General features: G+C 51.0%; 1 protein-coding gene across 3 annotated transcripts in view; it reads left to right on the forward strand.

Moving 5' to 3' along the window:
• Positions 1–2,495: 2,495 nt before the first annotated feature.
• The window catches only part of srp72 (signal recognition particle 72), a 104,736-nt gene continuing 88,659 nt past the window's right edge, over positions 2,496–18,572 (forward strand). The window contains exons 1-2 of one of the 3 annotated variants that reach the window (XM_078201604.1): positions 2,496–2,686; positions 18,352–18,472. In XM_078201604.1, the coding sequence (XP_078057730.1) occupies positions 2,587–2,686; positions 18,352–18,472 (221 nt within the window). In that variant the 5' untranslated portion in view covers positions 2,496–2,586. Of the gene's footprint in view, positions 2,687–5,047; positions 5,621–15,596; positions 15,620–18,329; positions 18,473–18,572 lie in introns of those variants that run through there. The other 2 variants (XM_078201540.1, XM_078201683.1) reach the window with 2 other exon arrangements.

The raw sequence follows: 18,572 nt of genomic DNA on the forward strand, positions 1-18,572 counted from the left end.
TCCTGTGCTGTAATTTTCTTTGTTCTTTGAAATTGATGGGATTTAAGGTGGACAAATCTCCAGATCCTTATAATCTTCATCCCAGAGTATTTAAGGAAGTGGCCCTGGAAATAGTTAAAGTTCAAAGTTTATTTATTAGTCACAAGTAGGCTTACATTAACACTGCAATAAAGTTACTGTGAAAATCCCCTAGACACCACACTCTGGTGCCTGTTCGGGTACACTGAGGGAGAATTTAGCATAGCCAATCCACCTAAATAGTAGATCTATTGGTGGTTATTTTCCAAAATTCTTTGGACTCTGGAATAGTCCCTACAGATTGGAGGCTAGCTAATTAATGTAAGCCTGCTGTTCAAAAAGGGAGGTACAGAAAAAACAGGGAACTATAGACCACTGAGCCAGTCAGTACTGAGGAGGTTGCTGGAGTCTATCAAGGATTTCATAACTCGGCATTTGGAAGGCAGTGGTGTAATCAGACAAAGTCAGCATGGATTTACAAAAGGGAAATCATGCTTGATGAGTATAGGGATAGGGATATTTTGCTGTAATTGTATAGGGTGTTGGTGAGGCCACACCTGGAGTATTGTGTGCAGTTTTGGTGTCCTTATCTGAGGAAGGATGTCCTTGCAATAGAGCGAGTACAACAAAGGCTTACCAACCTGATTCCTGGGATGGCAGGTCTGTCATATGAGGAGAGACTAAGTAGGTTATCATATTCACTGACGTTTGGGAGAGAGAGAGGGGATCCCATAGAAACTTGTAAAATTTTAAGAGGGTTAGACAGGATAAATTCAGAAAGAATGTTCCCGATGGTGGGGGAGTCCAGAACTTGTGGTCATAGTTTGAGATAGGCGGTAAACCTTTTAGAACTGAGGTGAGGAGAAATTTCTTCACCCAGAGAGTGGTGAATGTGTGGAATTCACTACCACCGAATGTAGTTGAGGCCAAAACGTTGTCCGATTTCAAGAAGAAATTAGATATAGCTCTTGGGGCTAAAGGGATCAGGATATTGACTTCAATGATCAGCCATGATCAAAATGAATGACTGAGTAGGCTCGAAGGGCTGAATGGCCTATTCCAGCCACTAGTTTCTATGAAAGTCTATGAAATCTTCCCCAAAAAGATTCCAAGTATCATAAAAATTTGAAAACGAGAGTGTTTAACTCCGGTTTTTTGGGCTAATTTGACTTTGCAATCTTCCCATTTTGTTTGGGAGTTTCAAGCTGGTAGGGTGGGAAGAAGCCTAAGCTCGCCATGTTAAGGACACAATCCATGAGATGTATTTGTGGAATAATTCGACAAAGTTGTACTTTTGTTAATTTTCTATCCTCTTACATCGTGGGAAATCTCTGCAATGGTTGTATCGTTTACAGCTAATGGAGATATTGCCGCCTAAATATTTTAATCTTTACATATACTGGGACAATCAAATTGCAAAGAACAGTCTAGAAGATGAGTTTGTAGAATGTTTTTGTGACAGTATCTTGGAACAGGAACTGAGTGGTTGAATAGTTTGCCACTGTTCCAGTAAATTTGCTCCATTCCAGTGGGAGTTTCAGGGTGATGGGCTGGAGTGCTGATTTGATTTGATTTATTATTGTCACGTATTAGTATACAGTGAAAAGTATTGTTTCTTGCGCGCTATACAGCCAAAACATACCGTTCATAGAGTAGGAAACGAGAGTGCAGAATGCAGTGTTACAGTCATAGCTAGGGTGTTTTTGAGTTCTTGTATAATTTTCCTGAAGGAAGAAGGTGGAAGAGAGAATGTCCGGGGTGCGTGGGGTCCTTGATTATGCGGGCTGCTTTGTCGAGGCAGCGGGAAGTGTAGACAGAGTCAATGGATGGGAGGCTGGTTTGTGTGATGGACCCTTTGTGGTTCCTTGTGGTCTTGGGCAGAGCAGGAGCCGTACCAAGCTGCCAGGAAGATGGAGAAGAGTGTTTGTGCGATGACATTCCCACTCTGCCACCATCTCCTTTTCAATTATTAATCATAAAGATAGTTGATATTAAATTATCATTTGAGGTCAGGAAGAAAATCTCCAGGCAGAATATGGAGAGCCCGGCCGGGAGGGGGCGGTGGAGGGCCTGGCCGGGAGGGGGCGGTGGCGGGGGAGGGCCTGGCCGGGAGGGGGCGGTGGTGGGGGAGGGCCTGGCCGGGAGGGGGCGGAGGCGGGGGAGGGCCTGGCCGGGAGGGGGCGGAGGCGGGGGAGGGCCTGGCCGGGAGGGGGCGGGGGAGGGCACGGCCGGGAGGGGGCGGGGGAGGGCACGGCCGGGAGGGGGCGGGGGAGGGCACGGCCGGGAGGGGGCGGGGGAGGGCACGGCCGGGAGGGGGCGGGGGAGGGCACGGCCGGGAGGGGGCGGTGGCGGGGGAGGGCACGGCCGGGAGGGGGCGGTGGCGGGGGAGGGCACGGCCGGGAGGGGGCGGTGGCGGGGGAGGGCACGGCCGGGAGGGGGCGGTGGCGGGGGAGGGCACGGCCGGGAGGGGGCGGTGGCGGGGGAGGGCACGGCCGGGAGGGGGCGGTGGCGGGGGAGGGTCCAGGTTTTACTGCCGCTGATCCCGGCCTGGGAAACGGGTTGATCGGGATGGCGAGCGGCGGTGGGTCGGTGACTGCGCTGTGGACGGAGGTGAATCGTTGCGGCCAAACTGCGGATTACAGCCGGGCCCTGAAGTCCCTCAATAAAAGTAAGAGATACCGTGGACCCGCGATCCGGACAGGCCGAGAATCGCGGCCTCACGGTGACGTGTCCCAGTGAGGCCCGGAGCCCGGCATGGAGCCGGGGAGAGAGCGGGGAGGGTGGGGCCCGGGGGGGGAGGAGGTTGGGGCCGGGGGGGGAGGGAGGTTGGGGCCCGGGGGGGGAGGGAGGTTGGGGCCCGGGGGGGGAGGGAGGTTGGGGCCCGGGGGGGGAGGGAGGTGGGGGAGGTTGGGGCTCGGGGGGGGGGGGGGAGGTTGTGGCTCGGGGGGGGGGAGGTGGGGAAGGTTGGGGCCCGGGGGGGGAGGTGGGGAAGGTTGGGGCCCGGGGGGGGGGAGGTGGGGAAGGTTGGGGCCCGGGGGGGGGAGGTGGGGAAGGTTGGGGCCCGGGGGGGGAGGTGGGGAAGGTTGGGGCCCGGGGGGGGGGGGGAGGTGGGGAAGGTTGGGGCCCGGGGGGGGGGGCTGGTGGGGAAGGTTGGGGCCCGGGGGGGGGGGGGGGGTGGGGAAGGTTGGGGGGGGGGGGTGGGGGAAGGTTGGGGGCCGGGGGGGGGGGGGGGGGGATGGTGGGGAAGGTTGGGGGCCGGGGGGGGGGGGGGGGATGGTGGGGAAGGTTGGGGGCCGGGGGGGGGGGAAGGTTCGGGGGGGGGGGTGGGGGAAGGTTGGGGGCCGGGGGGGGGGGGGGGGGGGATGGTGGGGAAGGTTGGGGGCCGGGGGGGGGGGGGGGGGGATGGTGGGGAAGGTTGGGGGCCGGGGGGGGGGGGAAGGTTGGGGCCCGGGGGGGGGGAACGTTGGGGCTCGGGGGGGGCGGGGGGTGGGGAAGGTTGGGGCCCGGTGGGGGGCTAGTGGGGAAGGTTGGGGCCCGGGGGGGTGGGGAAGGTTGGGGCCCGGGGGGGGGAAGGTTGGGGCCCGGGGGGTGAGGGGGTGGGGAAGGTTGGGGCCCGGGGGGGGTGGGGGTGGGGAAGGTTGGGGCCTGGGGGGGGTGGGGAAGGTTGGGGCCCGGGGGGGGTGGGGAAGGTTGGGGCCCGGGGGGGGTGGGTGGGGAAGGTTGGGGCCCGGGGTGGGGGGGTGGGGTGGGGAACGTTGGGGCCCGGGGGGCGGTGGGGTGGGGAAGGTTGGGGCCCGGGGGGGGGGGTGGGGAAGGTTGGGGGGCGGTGGGGAAGGTTGGGGCCCGGGTGGTGGGGAAGGTTGGGGCCCGGGTGGTGGGGAAGGTTGGGGCCCGGGTGGTGGGGAAGGTTGGGGGTGGGGAAGGTTGGGGCCTGGGGGGTTGGGGGTGGGGAAGGTTGGGGCCCGGGGGTGGTGGGGAAGGTTGGGGCCCGGGGGGGGGTGGGGAAGGTTGGGGCCCGGGGGGGGTGGGGAAGGTTGGGGCCGGGGGGGCGGGTGGGGAAGGTTGGGGCCCGGGGGGGGGGGGGGGGGAGGTTGGGGCCCGGGGGGGGGGGGAACGTTGGGGCCCGGGGGGGGGGGGTGGGGAAGGTTGGGGCCCGGGGGGGGGGGGAAGGTTTGGGCCCGGGGAGGGGGTGGGGAATGTTGGGGCCCGGGGGGGGGGGGAGGTTGGGGCCCGGGTGGGGAGGTTGGGGCCGGGGGGGAGGAGGGGGGAGGTTGGGGCCCGGGGGGGGTGGGGAGGTTGGGGCCGGGGGTAGGAGGGGGGAGGTTGGGGCCCGGGGGGGGGGGGGGGGGAGAGGTTGGGGCCCGGGGGGGGAGGAGGTTGGGGCCCGGGGGGGGGGGAGGTTGGGTCCCGGAGTGGGGGGGGGGAGGTTGGGTCCCGGAGTGGGGGGGGGGGCTGTTGGGGCCCGGAGTGGGGGGGGGTTGTTGGGGCCCGGAGGGAGGGGCAGTTGTTGGGGCCCGGAGGGGGGGCGGTTGTTGGGGCCCGGAAGGGGGGGGGGCGGTTGTTGGGGCCCGGAAGGGGAGGGGGCGGCTGGGGCCCGGAAGGGGAGTGGGGGGGCTGGGGCCCGGAAGGGGAGTGGGGGGGCTGGGGCCCGGAAGGGGAGTGGGGGGGCAGGGGCCCGGAAGGGGAGTGGGGGGGCTGGGGCCCGGAAGGGGAGGGGGGGCTGGGGCCCGGAAGGGGAGGGGTCGGTTGTGGCCCGGGTGGGGGTTGGGGCCCGGAGGGAGGGGGGTGGGGGTGGGTGTTGGGGCCCGGAGGGAGGGAGGGAGGGAGGGTGGGTGGGGGTTGGGGCCCGGAGGGAGGGAGGGTGGGTGGGGGTTGGGGCCCGGAGGGAGCGGGGAGGATGGCTGGGGGTTGGGCCCCGGAGGGAGGGGGGGTGGTGGGTGGGGCCCAGAGGGAGGGGGGGTGGTGGGTAGGGCCCGCAGGGGGGGGGGGTGGTGGGTGGGGCCCGGAGGGATGGGGGTTGGGGCCCGGAGGGACGGGGTGGAAGGAGGGGTGGATCGGACCTGGGAGAGAAGCTGCTTCGAGGGGATCTGATTGAATGAGCTGTTCAGGGAAGAAAATAAAGCGGAGCAGCTGTTGGTGGAGTGTCTGACCCTGCAACTGGCTGAGAGAAAGTGTGTGAAATACAGCACTGTGTCCCCTGGAATCACCCTGAGCCCAAACACACCATCAGGTCAGGTGGCCAAGCTGAGAAATAATTTGGGGTTAATAATTTAATAATTCGTGACAGCATCCAAAACTTCAGAAAGTGAAATATGAGCAACAGGATAATGACAAGGTTAAAGAATTGAAGAATGAAAGATGCCCTGGGAATGAGCAAGATTAGTATCTATGCACAGAACAAGGGCAGATTTGGCTGTATCGACCCGAGGGATGATGGGGTGTTATTGGGGCCTCGAGTGTGCAGTGTTAGAACATAAGGCAACAATAGAGAGGTTATCAAGATCGGATTTGAATACAAGACCAACAAAAAAAATTATTATTCGGCGACCTCATTCAATCAAATTGAAAGAAAGATTCATCAAAGCTCAAGTAGATTGTTCAGGTAAGAGACATGAAGGGGCAGGTAAATAGTGGTTTTCGGTAGTTGGCTAAGTGTGATATGCAGACTTTTTCTGAAACTGGAGAAGGTAGTGCAACAAAATCAAGATGCAGTACCCATTTTGATTTGATTTATTATTGTCACATGTATTAGGATGCAGTGAAAAGTATTGTTTCTTGTGTACTATACAGACAAATTCTGTACGTAGTTAAGTTTTAGGTTTATTAGTGTCACAAGTAGGCTTGACAGAAGGAAAGGAGAGAGCGGAGAATGTACTGTTCATCAGAGCTATGGTGTAGAGAAAGATCAACTTAATGCGAGGTAGGTTCATTCAAAAGTCTGATGGCAGCAGACCAAAGGTATGAAACCTTCCCAAGTGGTTAGTATAAGATTACTCAGGGATAGATCAAAAGAATAATAACATTGCAAGTTAAGGTTTAGAAAAGCAGTAAATAATATAGTATTGCAGTACAATCAGGCTGATCTTTTGCCCCAACTTTGCTTTCCCACCTTACCTTTAATTCACAACCCTTGATTCCAGGAGAGAACAGAAATCTCTTGAGCTCAGCCATGAATGTACTCCACCATGGGGAACTGCAAACTCTTTGGGATTTGATTTATTATTGTCACCTGTATCGGTATACAGTGAAAAGTATTGTTTCTTGCACGCTATACAGATAAAGCATACCGTTCATAGAGTACACAGAACATAACAGCACAGTACAGGCCCTTCGGCCCTCAATGTTGCGCCGACCAGTGAAATCAATCTAAAGCCCCTCTAACCTACACTATTCCAATATCATCCATATGTTTATCCAATGACCATTTAAATGTCCTTAATAAAGAACAATACAGCACAGGGACAGGCCCTTCGGCCCTCCAAGCCCGTGCCGCTCCCTGGTCCAAATTAGATTATTCTTTTGTATCCCTCCATTCCCACTCCGTTCATGTGGCTATCTAGATAAGTCTTAAACGTTCCCAGTGTGTCCGCCTCCACCACCTTGCCCGGCAGCGCACTCCAGGCCCCCACCACCCTCTGTGTAAAATACGTCCTTCTGATATCCGTGTTAAACCCCCCCCCCCGCCTCACCTTGAACCTATGACCCCTCGTGAACGTCACCACCAACCTGGGAAAAAGTTTCCCACTGTTCCCCCTATCTATGCCTTTCATAATTTTATACACCTCTATTAAGTCACCCCTCATCCTCCGTCTTTCCAGTGAGAACAACCCCAGTTTGCCCAATCTCCCCTCATAACTAAGCCCCTCCATACCAGGCAACATCCTGGTAAACCTCCTCTGCACTCTCTCTAACACCTCCACGTCCTTCTGGTAGTGTGGTGACCAGAACTGGGCCCAACGTTCTATACAACTGCAACATCAGACCCCAACTTGTATACTCTATGCCCCGTCCTATAAAGGCAAGCATGCCATATGCCTTACTCACTACCTTCTCCACCTGTGACGTCACCTTCAAGGATCTGTGGACTTGCACACCCAGGTCCCTCTGCGTATCTACACCCTTTATGGTTCTGCCATTTATCGTATAGCTCCCTCCTACGTTAGTTCTACCAAAATGCATGACTTCGCATTTATCTGGATTGAACTCCATCTGCCATTTCTTTGCCCAAATTTCCAGCCTATCTATATCCTTCTGTAGCCTCTGACAATGTTCCTCACTGTCTGCAAGTCCAGCCATTTTCGTGTCGTCCGCAAACTTACTGATCACCCCAGTTACACCTTCTTCCAGATCGTTTATATAAATCACAAACAGCAGAGGTCCCAATACAGAGCTCTGCGGAACACCACTAGTCACAGGCATCCAGCCAGAAAAAGACCCTTCCACTACCACCCTCTGTCTTCTGTGACCAAGCCAGTTCTCTACCCATCTAGCCACCTCCCCCTTTATCCCATGAGATCCAACCTTTTTCACCAGCCTACCATGAGGGACTTTGTCAAACGCTTTACTAAAGTCCATATAGACGACATCCACGGCCCTTCCCTCGTCAACCATTCTAGTCACTTCTTCAAAGAACACCACCAGGTTAGTGAGGCATGACCTCCCTCTCACAAAACCATGCTGACTATCGTGAATGAGTTTATTCCTTTCTAAATGCGCATACATCCTATCTCTAAGAATCCTCTCCAACAACTTCCCGACCACGGAAGTCAAGGTCACCGGCCTATAATTTCCCGGGTTATCCTTCCTACCCTTCTTAAATAACGGGACCACATTAGCTATCCTCCAATCCTCTGGGACCTCACCTGTGTCCAGTGACGAGACAAAGATTTGTGTCAGAGGTCCAGCGATTTCATCTCTCGTCTTCCTGAGCAGCCTTGGATAGATTCCATCAGGCCCTGGGGATTTGTCAGTCTTTATATTCCCGAAAAAACCTAACACTTCCTCCCTTGTAATGGAGATTTTCTCCAACGGTTCAACACTCCCCTCCGAGACACTCCCAGTCAACACATCCCTCTCCTTTGTGAATACCGACGCAAAGTATTCATTTAGGATCTCCCCTACTTTTTTGGGCTCTAAGCATAATTCCCCACTTTTGTCCCTGAGAGGTCCGATTTTTTTTCCCCTGACAATCCTTTTGTTCCTAACGTATGAATAAAATGTCTTGGGATTCTCCTTAATCCTGTCTGCCAAGGACACCTGGTGCGGAGAGGGGAGGGTCGGGATGGCGACCTCCTCGTGAACCTGCTCCCGGGCCTGGTGAAACGTGCCATTTACAGGTCCAGGCAGCGGGCGATCGAGGGGGCCGTCCATCCTGACTGTCTGTCCCTCTACCGCGGCTACATCCGCGGCCAGGTGTCCCTGGAGAAGGAGTATGCGGTGTCCACGGGCACGGTTGACGCCTTCCGTGCCCGTTGGGCACCGCAGCGGTTGGGGTGCGTTATTGACCCTAATCATCACATTTTAATTTGATATTTTCAAGTTTCCTTTGTACTTTGATTTCTGTTCGGGCCGTTCCCCCCCCCTTTTGGGGAGCTGCCCCTTTTACTTTGTCCTGACTTAATTTGAGTTTGTTTATTTGGTTTGACCTTAAAAGAGGCCAAGGACATTTTGTGACCCCTTTTTGCCCTTCTAATTCCTAGTTTGAGTTCTTTCCTACTTCCTTTGTATTCCTCCAGAGCTCCCTCCGTTTTTAGCTGCCTGGACCTAACGTACGCCTCTCTTTTCTTTTTGACCAATCCCTCAATTTCCCTGGTTATCCACGGTTCTCGAATCCTATCCTTCCTATCCTTTTTTACAGGCACATGCCTATCCTGCAGCCCTAACAACTGTTCCTTAAATGACTCCCACATGCCAGATGTGGATTTACCCTCAAACAGTCTCTCCCAATCAACAGCTGCCAAATTCTGCCTAATCCCACTAAAGTTAGCTTTCCCCCAATCCAACACCTTACACTTGGGACACCACTCATCCTTTTCCATCACTGTCCTAAAGCTAACAGAATTGTGGTCACTATTTGCCACATGTTCCCCAACCAAAACTTTGAAGACCTGACCGACTCATTCCCCAGCACTAGGTCCAGGATAGCCCCCTCTCTAGTCGGGCTATAAGAACATAAGAAATAGGAGCAGGAGTAGGCCATCTTGCCCCTCGAGCCTGCCCCGCCATTCGATAAGATCATGGCTGATCTGAAGTGAATTAGTTCCACTTACCCGCCTGATCCCTATTACCGTCCGTCTCTGTGGCTCGGGAGGGTAAGGGGCAGAGCAGGAGGGCAATAGTTATTGGGGACTCGTTAGTTGGAGGGATAGATAGGAGGTTCTGTGGCAGCAAAAGAGACTCACGGATGGTATGTTGCCTACCGGATGCCAAGGTCCGTGACGTCTCGGACCGTGTTTTCCGGATTCTGAGGGGGAGGGGAAACAGTCACAAGTCGTGGTACACATTGGTACCAACGACATAGGTAAGAGAAGGGACGGGGATTTAAAGCAGGAATTTCTGGAGCTGGGCTGGAAGTTGAGAGCCAAGACAAAACATGTGGTCATCTCTGGTACGTTGCCGGTGCCACGTGATAGGGGAGTTGAGGAACAGGGAGAGAGTGCAGTTAAACATGTGATTGCAGGGATGGTGTAGGAGGGAGGGTTTCAGATACGTGGATAATTGGAACACATTCTGGGGAAGGTGGGACCTGTACAAACAGGACGGGGTGCACCTGAACCAGAGGGGCACCAATATCCTAGGAGGGAAATTTGATATGGCTCTTCAGGGGGGTTTAAACTAATTTGTCAGGGGAGTGGGAAAAGGAGTTGTAGTCCAGAAGTCAGTGAGGGTGGTGAGGTATTGGGGAAGGTATCAGGGTCAAGGGTGGGTACCGGTAGACAGGAAGGTGGGTTGAAGTGTGTCTACTTCAATGCAAGGAGCATCCGGAACAGGGTAGATGAACTTGGGGTGTGGATTGATACTTGGGACTATGATGTTGTGGCCATTACGGAGACGTGGGTAGAACAAGGACAGGAATGGTTGTTGGACGTTCCGGGGTATAGATGTTTCAGTAAGTGTAGGGAAGCTGGTAAAAGAGGTGGAGGAGTGGCATTGTTAATCAAGGATAGTTTAACGGCTGCGGAAAGGCACTTCAAGGGGGATTTGCACACTGAGGTAATATGGGCTGAGGTTAGAAATAGGAAAGGAGCGGTCACGTTGTTAGGAGTTTACTATAGGCCCCCAAATAGTAATAGAGATGTGGAGGAAGAAATTGCTAAGCAGATTATGGATATGTGTGGGGGTCACAGGGTAGTTGTCATGGGGGACTTTAACTTTCCAAATATTGATTGGAACCTTTGTAGGTCAAATAGTTTGGATGGGGCACTTTTTGTGCAGTGTGTGCAGGAGGGTTTCCTGACACAATATGTGGATAGGCCGACAAGAGGTGAGGCCACATTGGATTTGGTACTGGGAAATGAACCGGGCCAAGTGTTAGATTTGGTTGTGGGAGAGCACTTTGGATAGTGACCACAACTCGGTGTCTTTTGTTATTGCAATGGAGAGGGATAGGGCCGTACGGCAGGGCAAGGTTTACAATTGGGGGAGAGGTAATTATGATGCGATTAGGCAAGAATTAGGGGGCATAAGTTGGGAACAGAAACTCAGGGAAAGGCACTAATGAAAAGTGGAACTTTTTCAAGGAACAAATACTGGGTGTCCTTGATAGGTATGTCCCTGTCAGGCAGGGAGGAAATGGCCGAGTGAGGGAACCATGGTTCACGAAAGAGGTGGAATGTCTTGTGAAAAGGAAGAGAGAAGCTTATGTAGGGATGAGGAAACAAGGTTCAGATGGCTCGATTGAGGGTTACAAGTTAGCAAGGAATGAGCTGAAAAAGGGGCTTAGAGCTAGGAGGGGACATGAGAAGTCCTTGGCGGGTCGGATCAAGGAAAACCCCAAGGCTTTTTACTCTTATGTGAGGAATAAAAGAATGACCAGGGTGAGGTTAGGGCCGGTCAAGGACAGTAGTGGGAACTTGTGTATGGAGTCAGTAGAGATAGGCGAGGTGATGAATGAATACTTTTCTTCAGTGTTCACCAAGGAGAGGGGCCATGTTTTTGAGGAAGAGAAGGTGTTACAGGCTAATAGGCTGGAGGAAATAGATGTTCGGAGGGAGGATGTCCTGGCAGTTTTGAATAAACTGAAGGTCGATAAGTCCCCTGGACCTGATGAAATATATCCTAGGATTCTTTGGGAGGCAAAGGATGAGATTGCAGAGGCTTTGATCTTTGGGTCCTCGCTGTCCACGGGGATGGTGCCAGAGGACTGGAGAGTGGCGAATGTTGTTCCTCTGATAAGAAAGGGAATAAAAATGACCCTGGTAATTATAGACCGGTTAGTCTTACTTCGGTGGTTGGTAAATTGATGGAAAAGGTCCTTAGGGATGGGATTTACGACCATTTAGAAAGATGCGGATTAATCCGGGATAGTCAGCACGGATTTGTGAAGGGCAAGTCGTGCCTCACAAATTTGATTAAATTTTTTGAGGAGGTAACTAAGTGTGTTGATGAAGGTAGGGCAGTTGATGTCATTTACATGGATTTTAGTAAGGCGTTTGATAAGGTCCCCCATGGTCGGCTTATGATGAAAGTGAGGAGGTGTGGGATAGAGGGAAAGTTGGCCGATTGGATAGGTAACTGGCTATCTGATCGAAGACAGAGGGTGGTGGTGGATGGAAAATTTTCGTATTGGAGGCGGGTTGCTAGCGGAGTGCCACAGGGATCAGTGCTTGGTCCTCTGCTCTTTGTGATTTTTATTAATGACTTAGAGGAGGGGGCTGAAGGGTGGATCAGTAAATTTGCTGATGACACTAAGATTGGTGGAGTAGTGGATGAGGTGGAGAGCTGTTGTAGGCTGCAAAGAGACATAGATAGGATGCAAAGCTGGGCTGAAAAATGGCAAATGGAGTTTAACCCTGATAAATGTGAGGTGATTCATTTTGGTAGGACTAATTTAAATGTGGATTACAGGGTCAAAGGTAGGGTTCTGAAGACTGTGGAGGAGCAGAGAGATCTTGGGGTCCATATCCACAGATCTCTAAAGATTGCCACTCAAGTGGATAGAGCTGTGAAGAAGGCCTATAGTGTGTTAGCTTTTATTAACGGGGTTGGAGTTTAAGAGCCGTGGGGTTATGCTGCAACTGTACAGGACCTTGGTGAGACCACATTTGGAATATTGTGTGCAGTTCTGTTCACCTCACTATAAGAAAGATGTGGAAGCGCTGGAAAGAGTGCAGAGGAGATTTACCAGGATGCTGCCTGGTTTGGAGGGTAGGTCTTATGAGGAAAGGTTGAGGGAGCTAGGGCTGTTCTCTCTGGAGCGGAGGAGGCTGAGGGGAGACTTAATAGAGGTTTATAAAATGATGAAGGGGATAGATAGAGTGAACGTTCAAAGACTATTTCCTCGGGTGGATGGAGCTATTACAAGGGGGCATAACTATAGGGTTCGTGGTGGGAGATATACGAAGGATATCAGAGGTAGGTTCTTTACGCAGAGAGTGTTTGGGGTGTGGAATGGACTGCCTGCAGTGATAGTGGAGTCAGACACTTGAGGAACATTTAAGCGGTTATTGGATAGGCACATGGAGCACACCAGGATGATAGGGAGTGGGATAGCTTGATCTTGGTTTCAGATAAAGCTCGGCACAACATCGTGGGCCGAAGGGCCTGTTTTGTGCTGTACTGTTCTATGTTCTAACCCTTAATTCCCCTACCGATCAGAAATCCATCTATCCGTGACTTAAACATATTCAACGAGGTAGCCTCCACCACTTCAGTGGGCAGAGAATTCCAGAGATTCACCACCCCCTGAGAGAAGAAGTTCCTCCTCAACTCTGTCCTAACCTGACCGTCCTTTATTTTGAGGCTGTGCCCTCTAGTTCTGGTTTCCTTTTTGAGTGGAAAGAATCTCTCCACTTCTACCCTATCCAGCCCCTTCATTATCTTATATGCCTCTATAAGATCACCCCTCAGCCTTCTAAACTCCAACGAGTACAAACCTAATCTGCTCAATCTCTCCTCATAATCTACACCCCTCATCTCCGGTATCAACCTGGTGAACCTTCTCTGCACTCCCTCCAAGACCAATATAGCCTTTCGCAAGTAAGGGGACCAAAACTGCCCACAGTATTCCAGCTGCGGCCTCACCAATGCCTTGTACAGATGCAGCAAGACTTCTCTGCTTTTATATTCTATCCCCCTCGCGATAAATGCCAACATCCCATTTGCCTTCTTGATCACCTGTTGTACATGCAGACTGAGTTTTTGCGACTCATGCACAAGGACCCCCAGGTCCCTTTGCACAGTAGCATGTTGTAAATTTTTTCCATTTAAATAATGATACAATTTGCTATTATTTCTTCCAAAGTGAATAACCTCGCATTTGCCAACGTTATACTCCATCTGCCAGATCCTCGCCCACTCACAGCCTATTCAAATCTCTCTGCAGACCTTCCGCTTCCTCCACGCAATTCACTTTCCCACTTATCTTCGTGTCGTCAGCAAACTTTGATACCCTACACTCAGTCCCCTCCTCCAGATCATCTATGTAAATAGTAAACAGTTGAGGCCACAGTACCGATCCCTGCGGCACGCCACTAGTCACCATCTGCCAACCAGAAAAGCACCCATTTATTCCATCTCTCTGCTTCCTGTTGGATAGCCAATCCCCAAACCACGCTAGCACCCTACCCCCAACTCCGTGTGCCCCAATCTTCTGCAGCAACCTTTTGTGAGGCACCTTATCGAATGCCTTTTGGAAATCCAAAAACACCACATCTACCGGTTCCCCTCCGTCAACCGCACTAGTCACATCTTCATAAAAATCTAGTAAGTTCGTCAAACACGACTTTCCTCTCATGAATCCATGCTGCGTCTGCTTGATTGAACCATTCTTATCCAGATGGCCTGCTATTTCTTCTTTAATGATGGATTCCAGCATTTTCCCGACTACCGACGTTAAGCTAACCGGCCTATAGTTACCCGCCTTTTGTCTACTTCCTTTTTTAAACAGCGGCGTAACAGTAGCTGTTTTCCAATCCGCCGGCACTACCCCAGAGTCCAGAGAATTTTGATAAATAACCACTAACGCATCCGCTATTACCTCTGACATTTCTTTCAGTACCCTGGGATGCATTCCATCCGGGCCCGGGGACTTGTCTGCCTTCAGTCCCTTAATCTACCAAGCACTGCCTCTCTAGTAACATTAATTGTATTGAGTACCTCTCCTCCCACCAACACTCGATCGTTAACATTCGGTAAACTATTTGTGTCTTCCACCGTGAAGACCGACACAAAAAACCTATTTAAAGTCTCAGCCATTTACTCGTTTTCCACTATTAAATCCCCTCTCTCGTCCTCTCAGGGTCCAACATTCACTCTAGCCACTCTATTCCTTTTTATATCTACATATTGTTCCAAAGAACCTTCCTGTACGCATTTTACAAATTCCTCCCCATTCAGAGTCCCAGCTCTCAGCGATTTCCAGTCTATACCAGGGAAATTGAAGTCTCCCACTACAACAACCCTATTTTTCCTGCACCTATCCATTATCTCCTGACATATCCGTTCTTCCACTTCCCTTGGGCTATTGGGGGGCCTGTAGTATACCCCCAACATAGTGACTGCGCCCTTCCTGTTTCTGAACTCCACCCACAGTGACTCGTTACACGACCCCTCTGAATTGTCCTCCCTCTACACCGCTGTAATATGCTCTCTAACTAATACTGCTACTCCCCCACCTCTTTTGGCTCCTCCTCTATCTCGCCTAAAACACTTGTACCCCGGAATATTCAGTTGCCAGTCCTGTCCTTTCAACCAAGTCTCTGTCACCGCAACCACATCCAAATTCCTCGTAAGCAGTAAGGCCCTAAGTTCGTCTGTCTTACCTGCTATGCTCCTTGCATTGAAGTAGATGCACTCCAGACCTCCAGGCCCAGTGAGGTCATCCTCCCCCAGAGTGCTCTTCTTCTTTGCCAGCCTTGTCCTGGCCCCAAGCTCGTCCCCAGCCTCTACACTTGTAGACCTAATTTTTTGATCCCCACCCCCCTGCCATATTAGTTTAAACCCACCCGAACTGCACTAGCAAAACTCCCAGCCAGGATATTCGTGCCCTTCCAATTTAGTTGTGACCCGTCCTTCTTGTACAGGTGCCCTCCTCTCTAGAAAACTTCCCAGTAATCCAGGAATATGAAGCCCTCCCTCCTGGATCAGTCCTTTAGCCAAGCGTTCAATTGTACTATCTCCCTATTCCTAGCCTCACTGGCCCTAGGCATTGGGAGCAGCCCAGAGATTGCCACCCTGGAGGCCCTACTTTTTAGCCTATTTCCCAACTCCCTCAATTGCTCTTGTAGGATCCTCCTGCTCTTCCTATCTACGTCATTTGCACCAATGTGTACAATAACATCCGTTTCTTTATCCTCCCTATAGGGGAGAAGGACAAGAGAGCATGTGGAATGTAGTGTTACAGTCATAGCTAGGATGTAGAGAAAGATCAACTTAATATATGGTAGGTCCATTCAATGTCTAATGGTGCCAAATCTGTAAGAGATTGAAATAGAGCATTGTTAGAGAATTTATAAGAGTTATGGTACAGTTTTAAAAGCATAAAATGAGAATAAAAGATAGAATTAGAGTGTATGCTGGGGGACAGCTCGCAAGAAGTCATCACACTCCGGCGCCATCTTGAAATGATTGTCTTCCAAAGATTCACAACCCTTGGGTGAAGAAATTTCTTCTTTTCTCGGTTGACACGTTATCCTGACACTGTGCCCCCATATTCTAGACTCTCTCCCGGAAAAATCAACGTCTGTGTCTACCCATTGAAGTCCCTACAAAATGTCATATCTCTCAATGAAATCACCTCTCAATCTTCTAAGTTTCAATGACTATAGGCCCTATTTACTCAGCCTGTCTTCCTTGGACCGCCCTCTTCTTCAAGGAACCAATCTAGTGAACCTTCAGCATGGTTTTGTGAGAGGGAAGTCATGCCTCACTAACCTGGTGGAGTTTTTTGAAGAAGTGACCAGAATGGTTGACGAGGGAAGGGCCGTGGATGTCGTCTATATGGACTTTAGTAAAGCGTTTGACAAAGTTCCTCATGGTAGGCTGGTGAAAAAGGTTGGATCTCATGGGATAAAGGGGGAGGTGGCTAGATGGGTGGAGAACTGGCTTGGTCACAGAATAAGAAGTTTAACAACACCAGGTTAAAGTCCAACAGGTTTATTTGGTAGCAAAAGCCACACAAGCTTTCGGAGCTCTTAGCCCCTTCTTCAGGGAGTGGGAATTCTGTTCACAAACAGTTTGTGAACAGAATTCCCACTCACCTGAAGAAGGGGCTAAGAGCTCCGAAAGCTTGTGTGGCTTTTGCTACCAAATAAACCTGTTGGACTTTAACCTGGTGTTGTTAAACTTCTTACTGTGTTTACCCCAGTCCAACGCCGGCATCTCCACATCTTGGTCACAGAAGACAGAGGGTGGTAGTGGGAGGGTCTTTTTCCGGCTGGATGCCTGTGACTAGTGGTGTCCCGCAGGGCTCTGTATTGGGACCTCTGCTGTTTGTGATTTATATAAACGATCTGGAAGGTGTAACTGGGGTGATCAGTAAGTTTGCGGACGACACAAAATTGGCAGGATTTGCAGATAGTGAGGAGCATTGTCAGAAGCTACAGAAGGATATAGATAGGCTGGAAATTTGGGCAAAGAAATGGCAGATGGAGTTCAATCCTGATGAATGCGAAGTGATGCATTTTGGTAGAAATAATGTAGGGAGGAGCTATACGATAAATGGCAGAACCATAAAGGGTGTAGATACGCAGAGGGACCTGGGTGTGCAAGTCCACAGATCCTTGAAGGTGACGTCACAGGTGGAGAAGGTGGTGAAGAAGGCATATGGCATGCTTGCCTTTATAGGACGGGGCATAGAGTATAAAAGTTGGGGTCTGATGTTGCAGATGTATAGAACATTGGTTCGTCCGCATTTGGAATACTGCGTCCAGTTCTGGTTGCCACACTACCAGAAGGACGTGGAGGCTTTGGAGAGAGTACAGAGGAGGTTTACCAGGATGTTGCCTGGTATGGAGGGGCTTAGTTATGAGGAGAGATTGGGTAAACTGGGGTTGTTCTCCCTGGAAAGACGGAGGATGAGGGGAGACTTAATAGAGGTGTATAAAATTATGAAAGGCATAGATAGGGTGAACGATGGGAGGTTTTTCCCCAGGTCGGTGGTGACGTTCACGAGGGGTCATAGGTTCAAGGTGAAAGGGGGGAGGTTTAACACAGATATGAGAAGGACATATTTTACACAGAGGGTGGTGGGGGCCTGGAATGCGCTGCCAGGCAAGGTGGTGGAGGCGGACACACTGGGAACGTTTAAGACTTATCTAGATAGCCATATGAACGGAGTGGGAATGGAGGGATACAAAAGAATGGTCTAGTTTGGACCAGGGAGCGACACAGGCTTGGAGGGCCGAAGGGCCTGTTCCTGTGCTGTATTGTTCTTTGTTCTTCACATACTGCCCTCCACCGCATTTGTACCCTTCCTGGAGAACAAACTGCACACACTATTCTAGGTGTGATCTCACCAAAGTTCCATACAACTGTCGCAAGACTCCCTACTACTTGTATTCCAATCCCCTTGCAATAGAGGCCAACATTTCCTGCCACATATGTGCGAGCTTTCTGTGTTCTGTACAACCGTGCCCAATTCCCTCTGAACATCTACATTTAGAGGTTTCGCACAGTTTTAAAAATGTTCTTTTTTGTAAAGTGAAAAGGTTGAGGGTCATTTAGGATAACAAAGGAATTGGTATTTGGAGAAGCAGAGCTTTGCTTGATTGGTGAGAGAAATGATTTGATTTATTATTGTCATGTAGTAATATACAGTGAAAAGTATTGTTTCTTGCGCACTGTACAAACAGCATTCTGTTCATAGAGAAGGAAAGGAGAGAGTGCAAAATGTAGTGTTACAGTCATAGCTTTCAGCTAAGGGAAGTAAGTGTTGATGATTTATTGCAACTTTCAACTATTTAGCAAGGAATAAAGAATGCCTATTTTTTAATTGCTAAAGACAGCAATAAATTTAAGAAAGTAAAAAAAATACATTTTTAGCCATAGGTGCATTTTAGAATGGCTGTTTGTAAACTTGGTTGACTTTTCCATGAATTCATCTGTAGGTGTGAAGCTAAAGCTTAATAAAATTAATGTATGTGAATCTTCAGCATATGTTGATTCTTTCTGTAGTACTGCAAGATGACAAGGATGATGTGACTGCTCTGCATTGTAAAGTGGTCTGTCTCGTCCATAATGGAAATTTTAAAGAAGCTCTTAATATAATCCACACTCATACTAAGGTACTCACCAGGTAAGATACAATGCTAAAATATGAAACACATGGGCTCAAAATCTGTTCAATATGTCAATTTCATTATATATATATATATATATATATATATATATTATAA

Source organism: Mustelus asterias, chromosome 1 (assembly GCF_964213995.1).
Source record: "Mustelus asterias chromosome 1, sMusAst1.hap1.1, whole genome shotgun sequence".
NCBI lineage: Eukaryota > Metazoa > Chordata > Chondrichthyes > Carcharhiniformes > Triakidae > Mustelus > Mustelus asterias.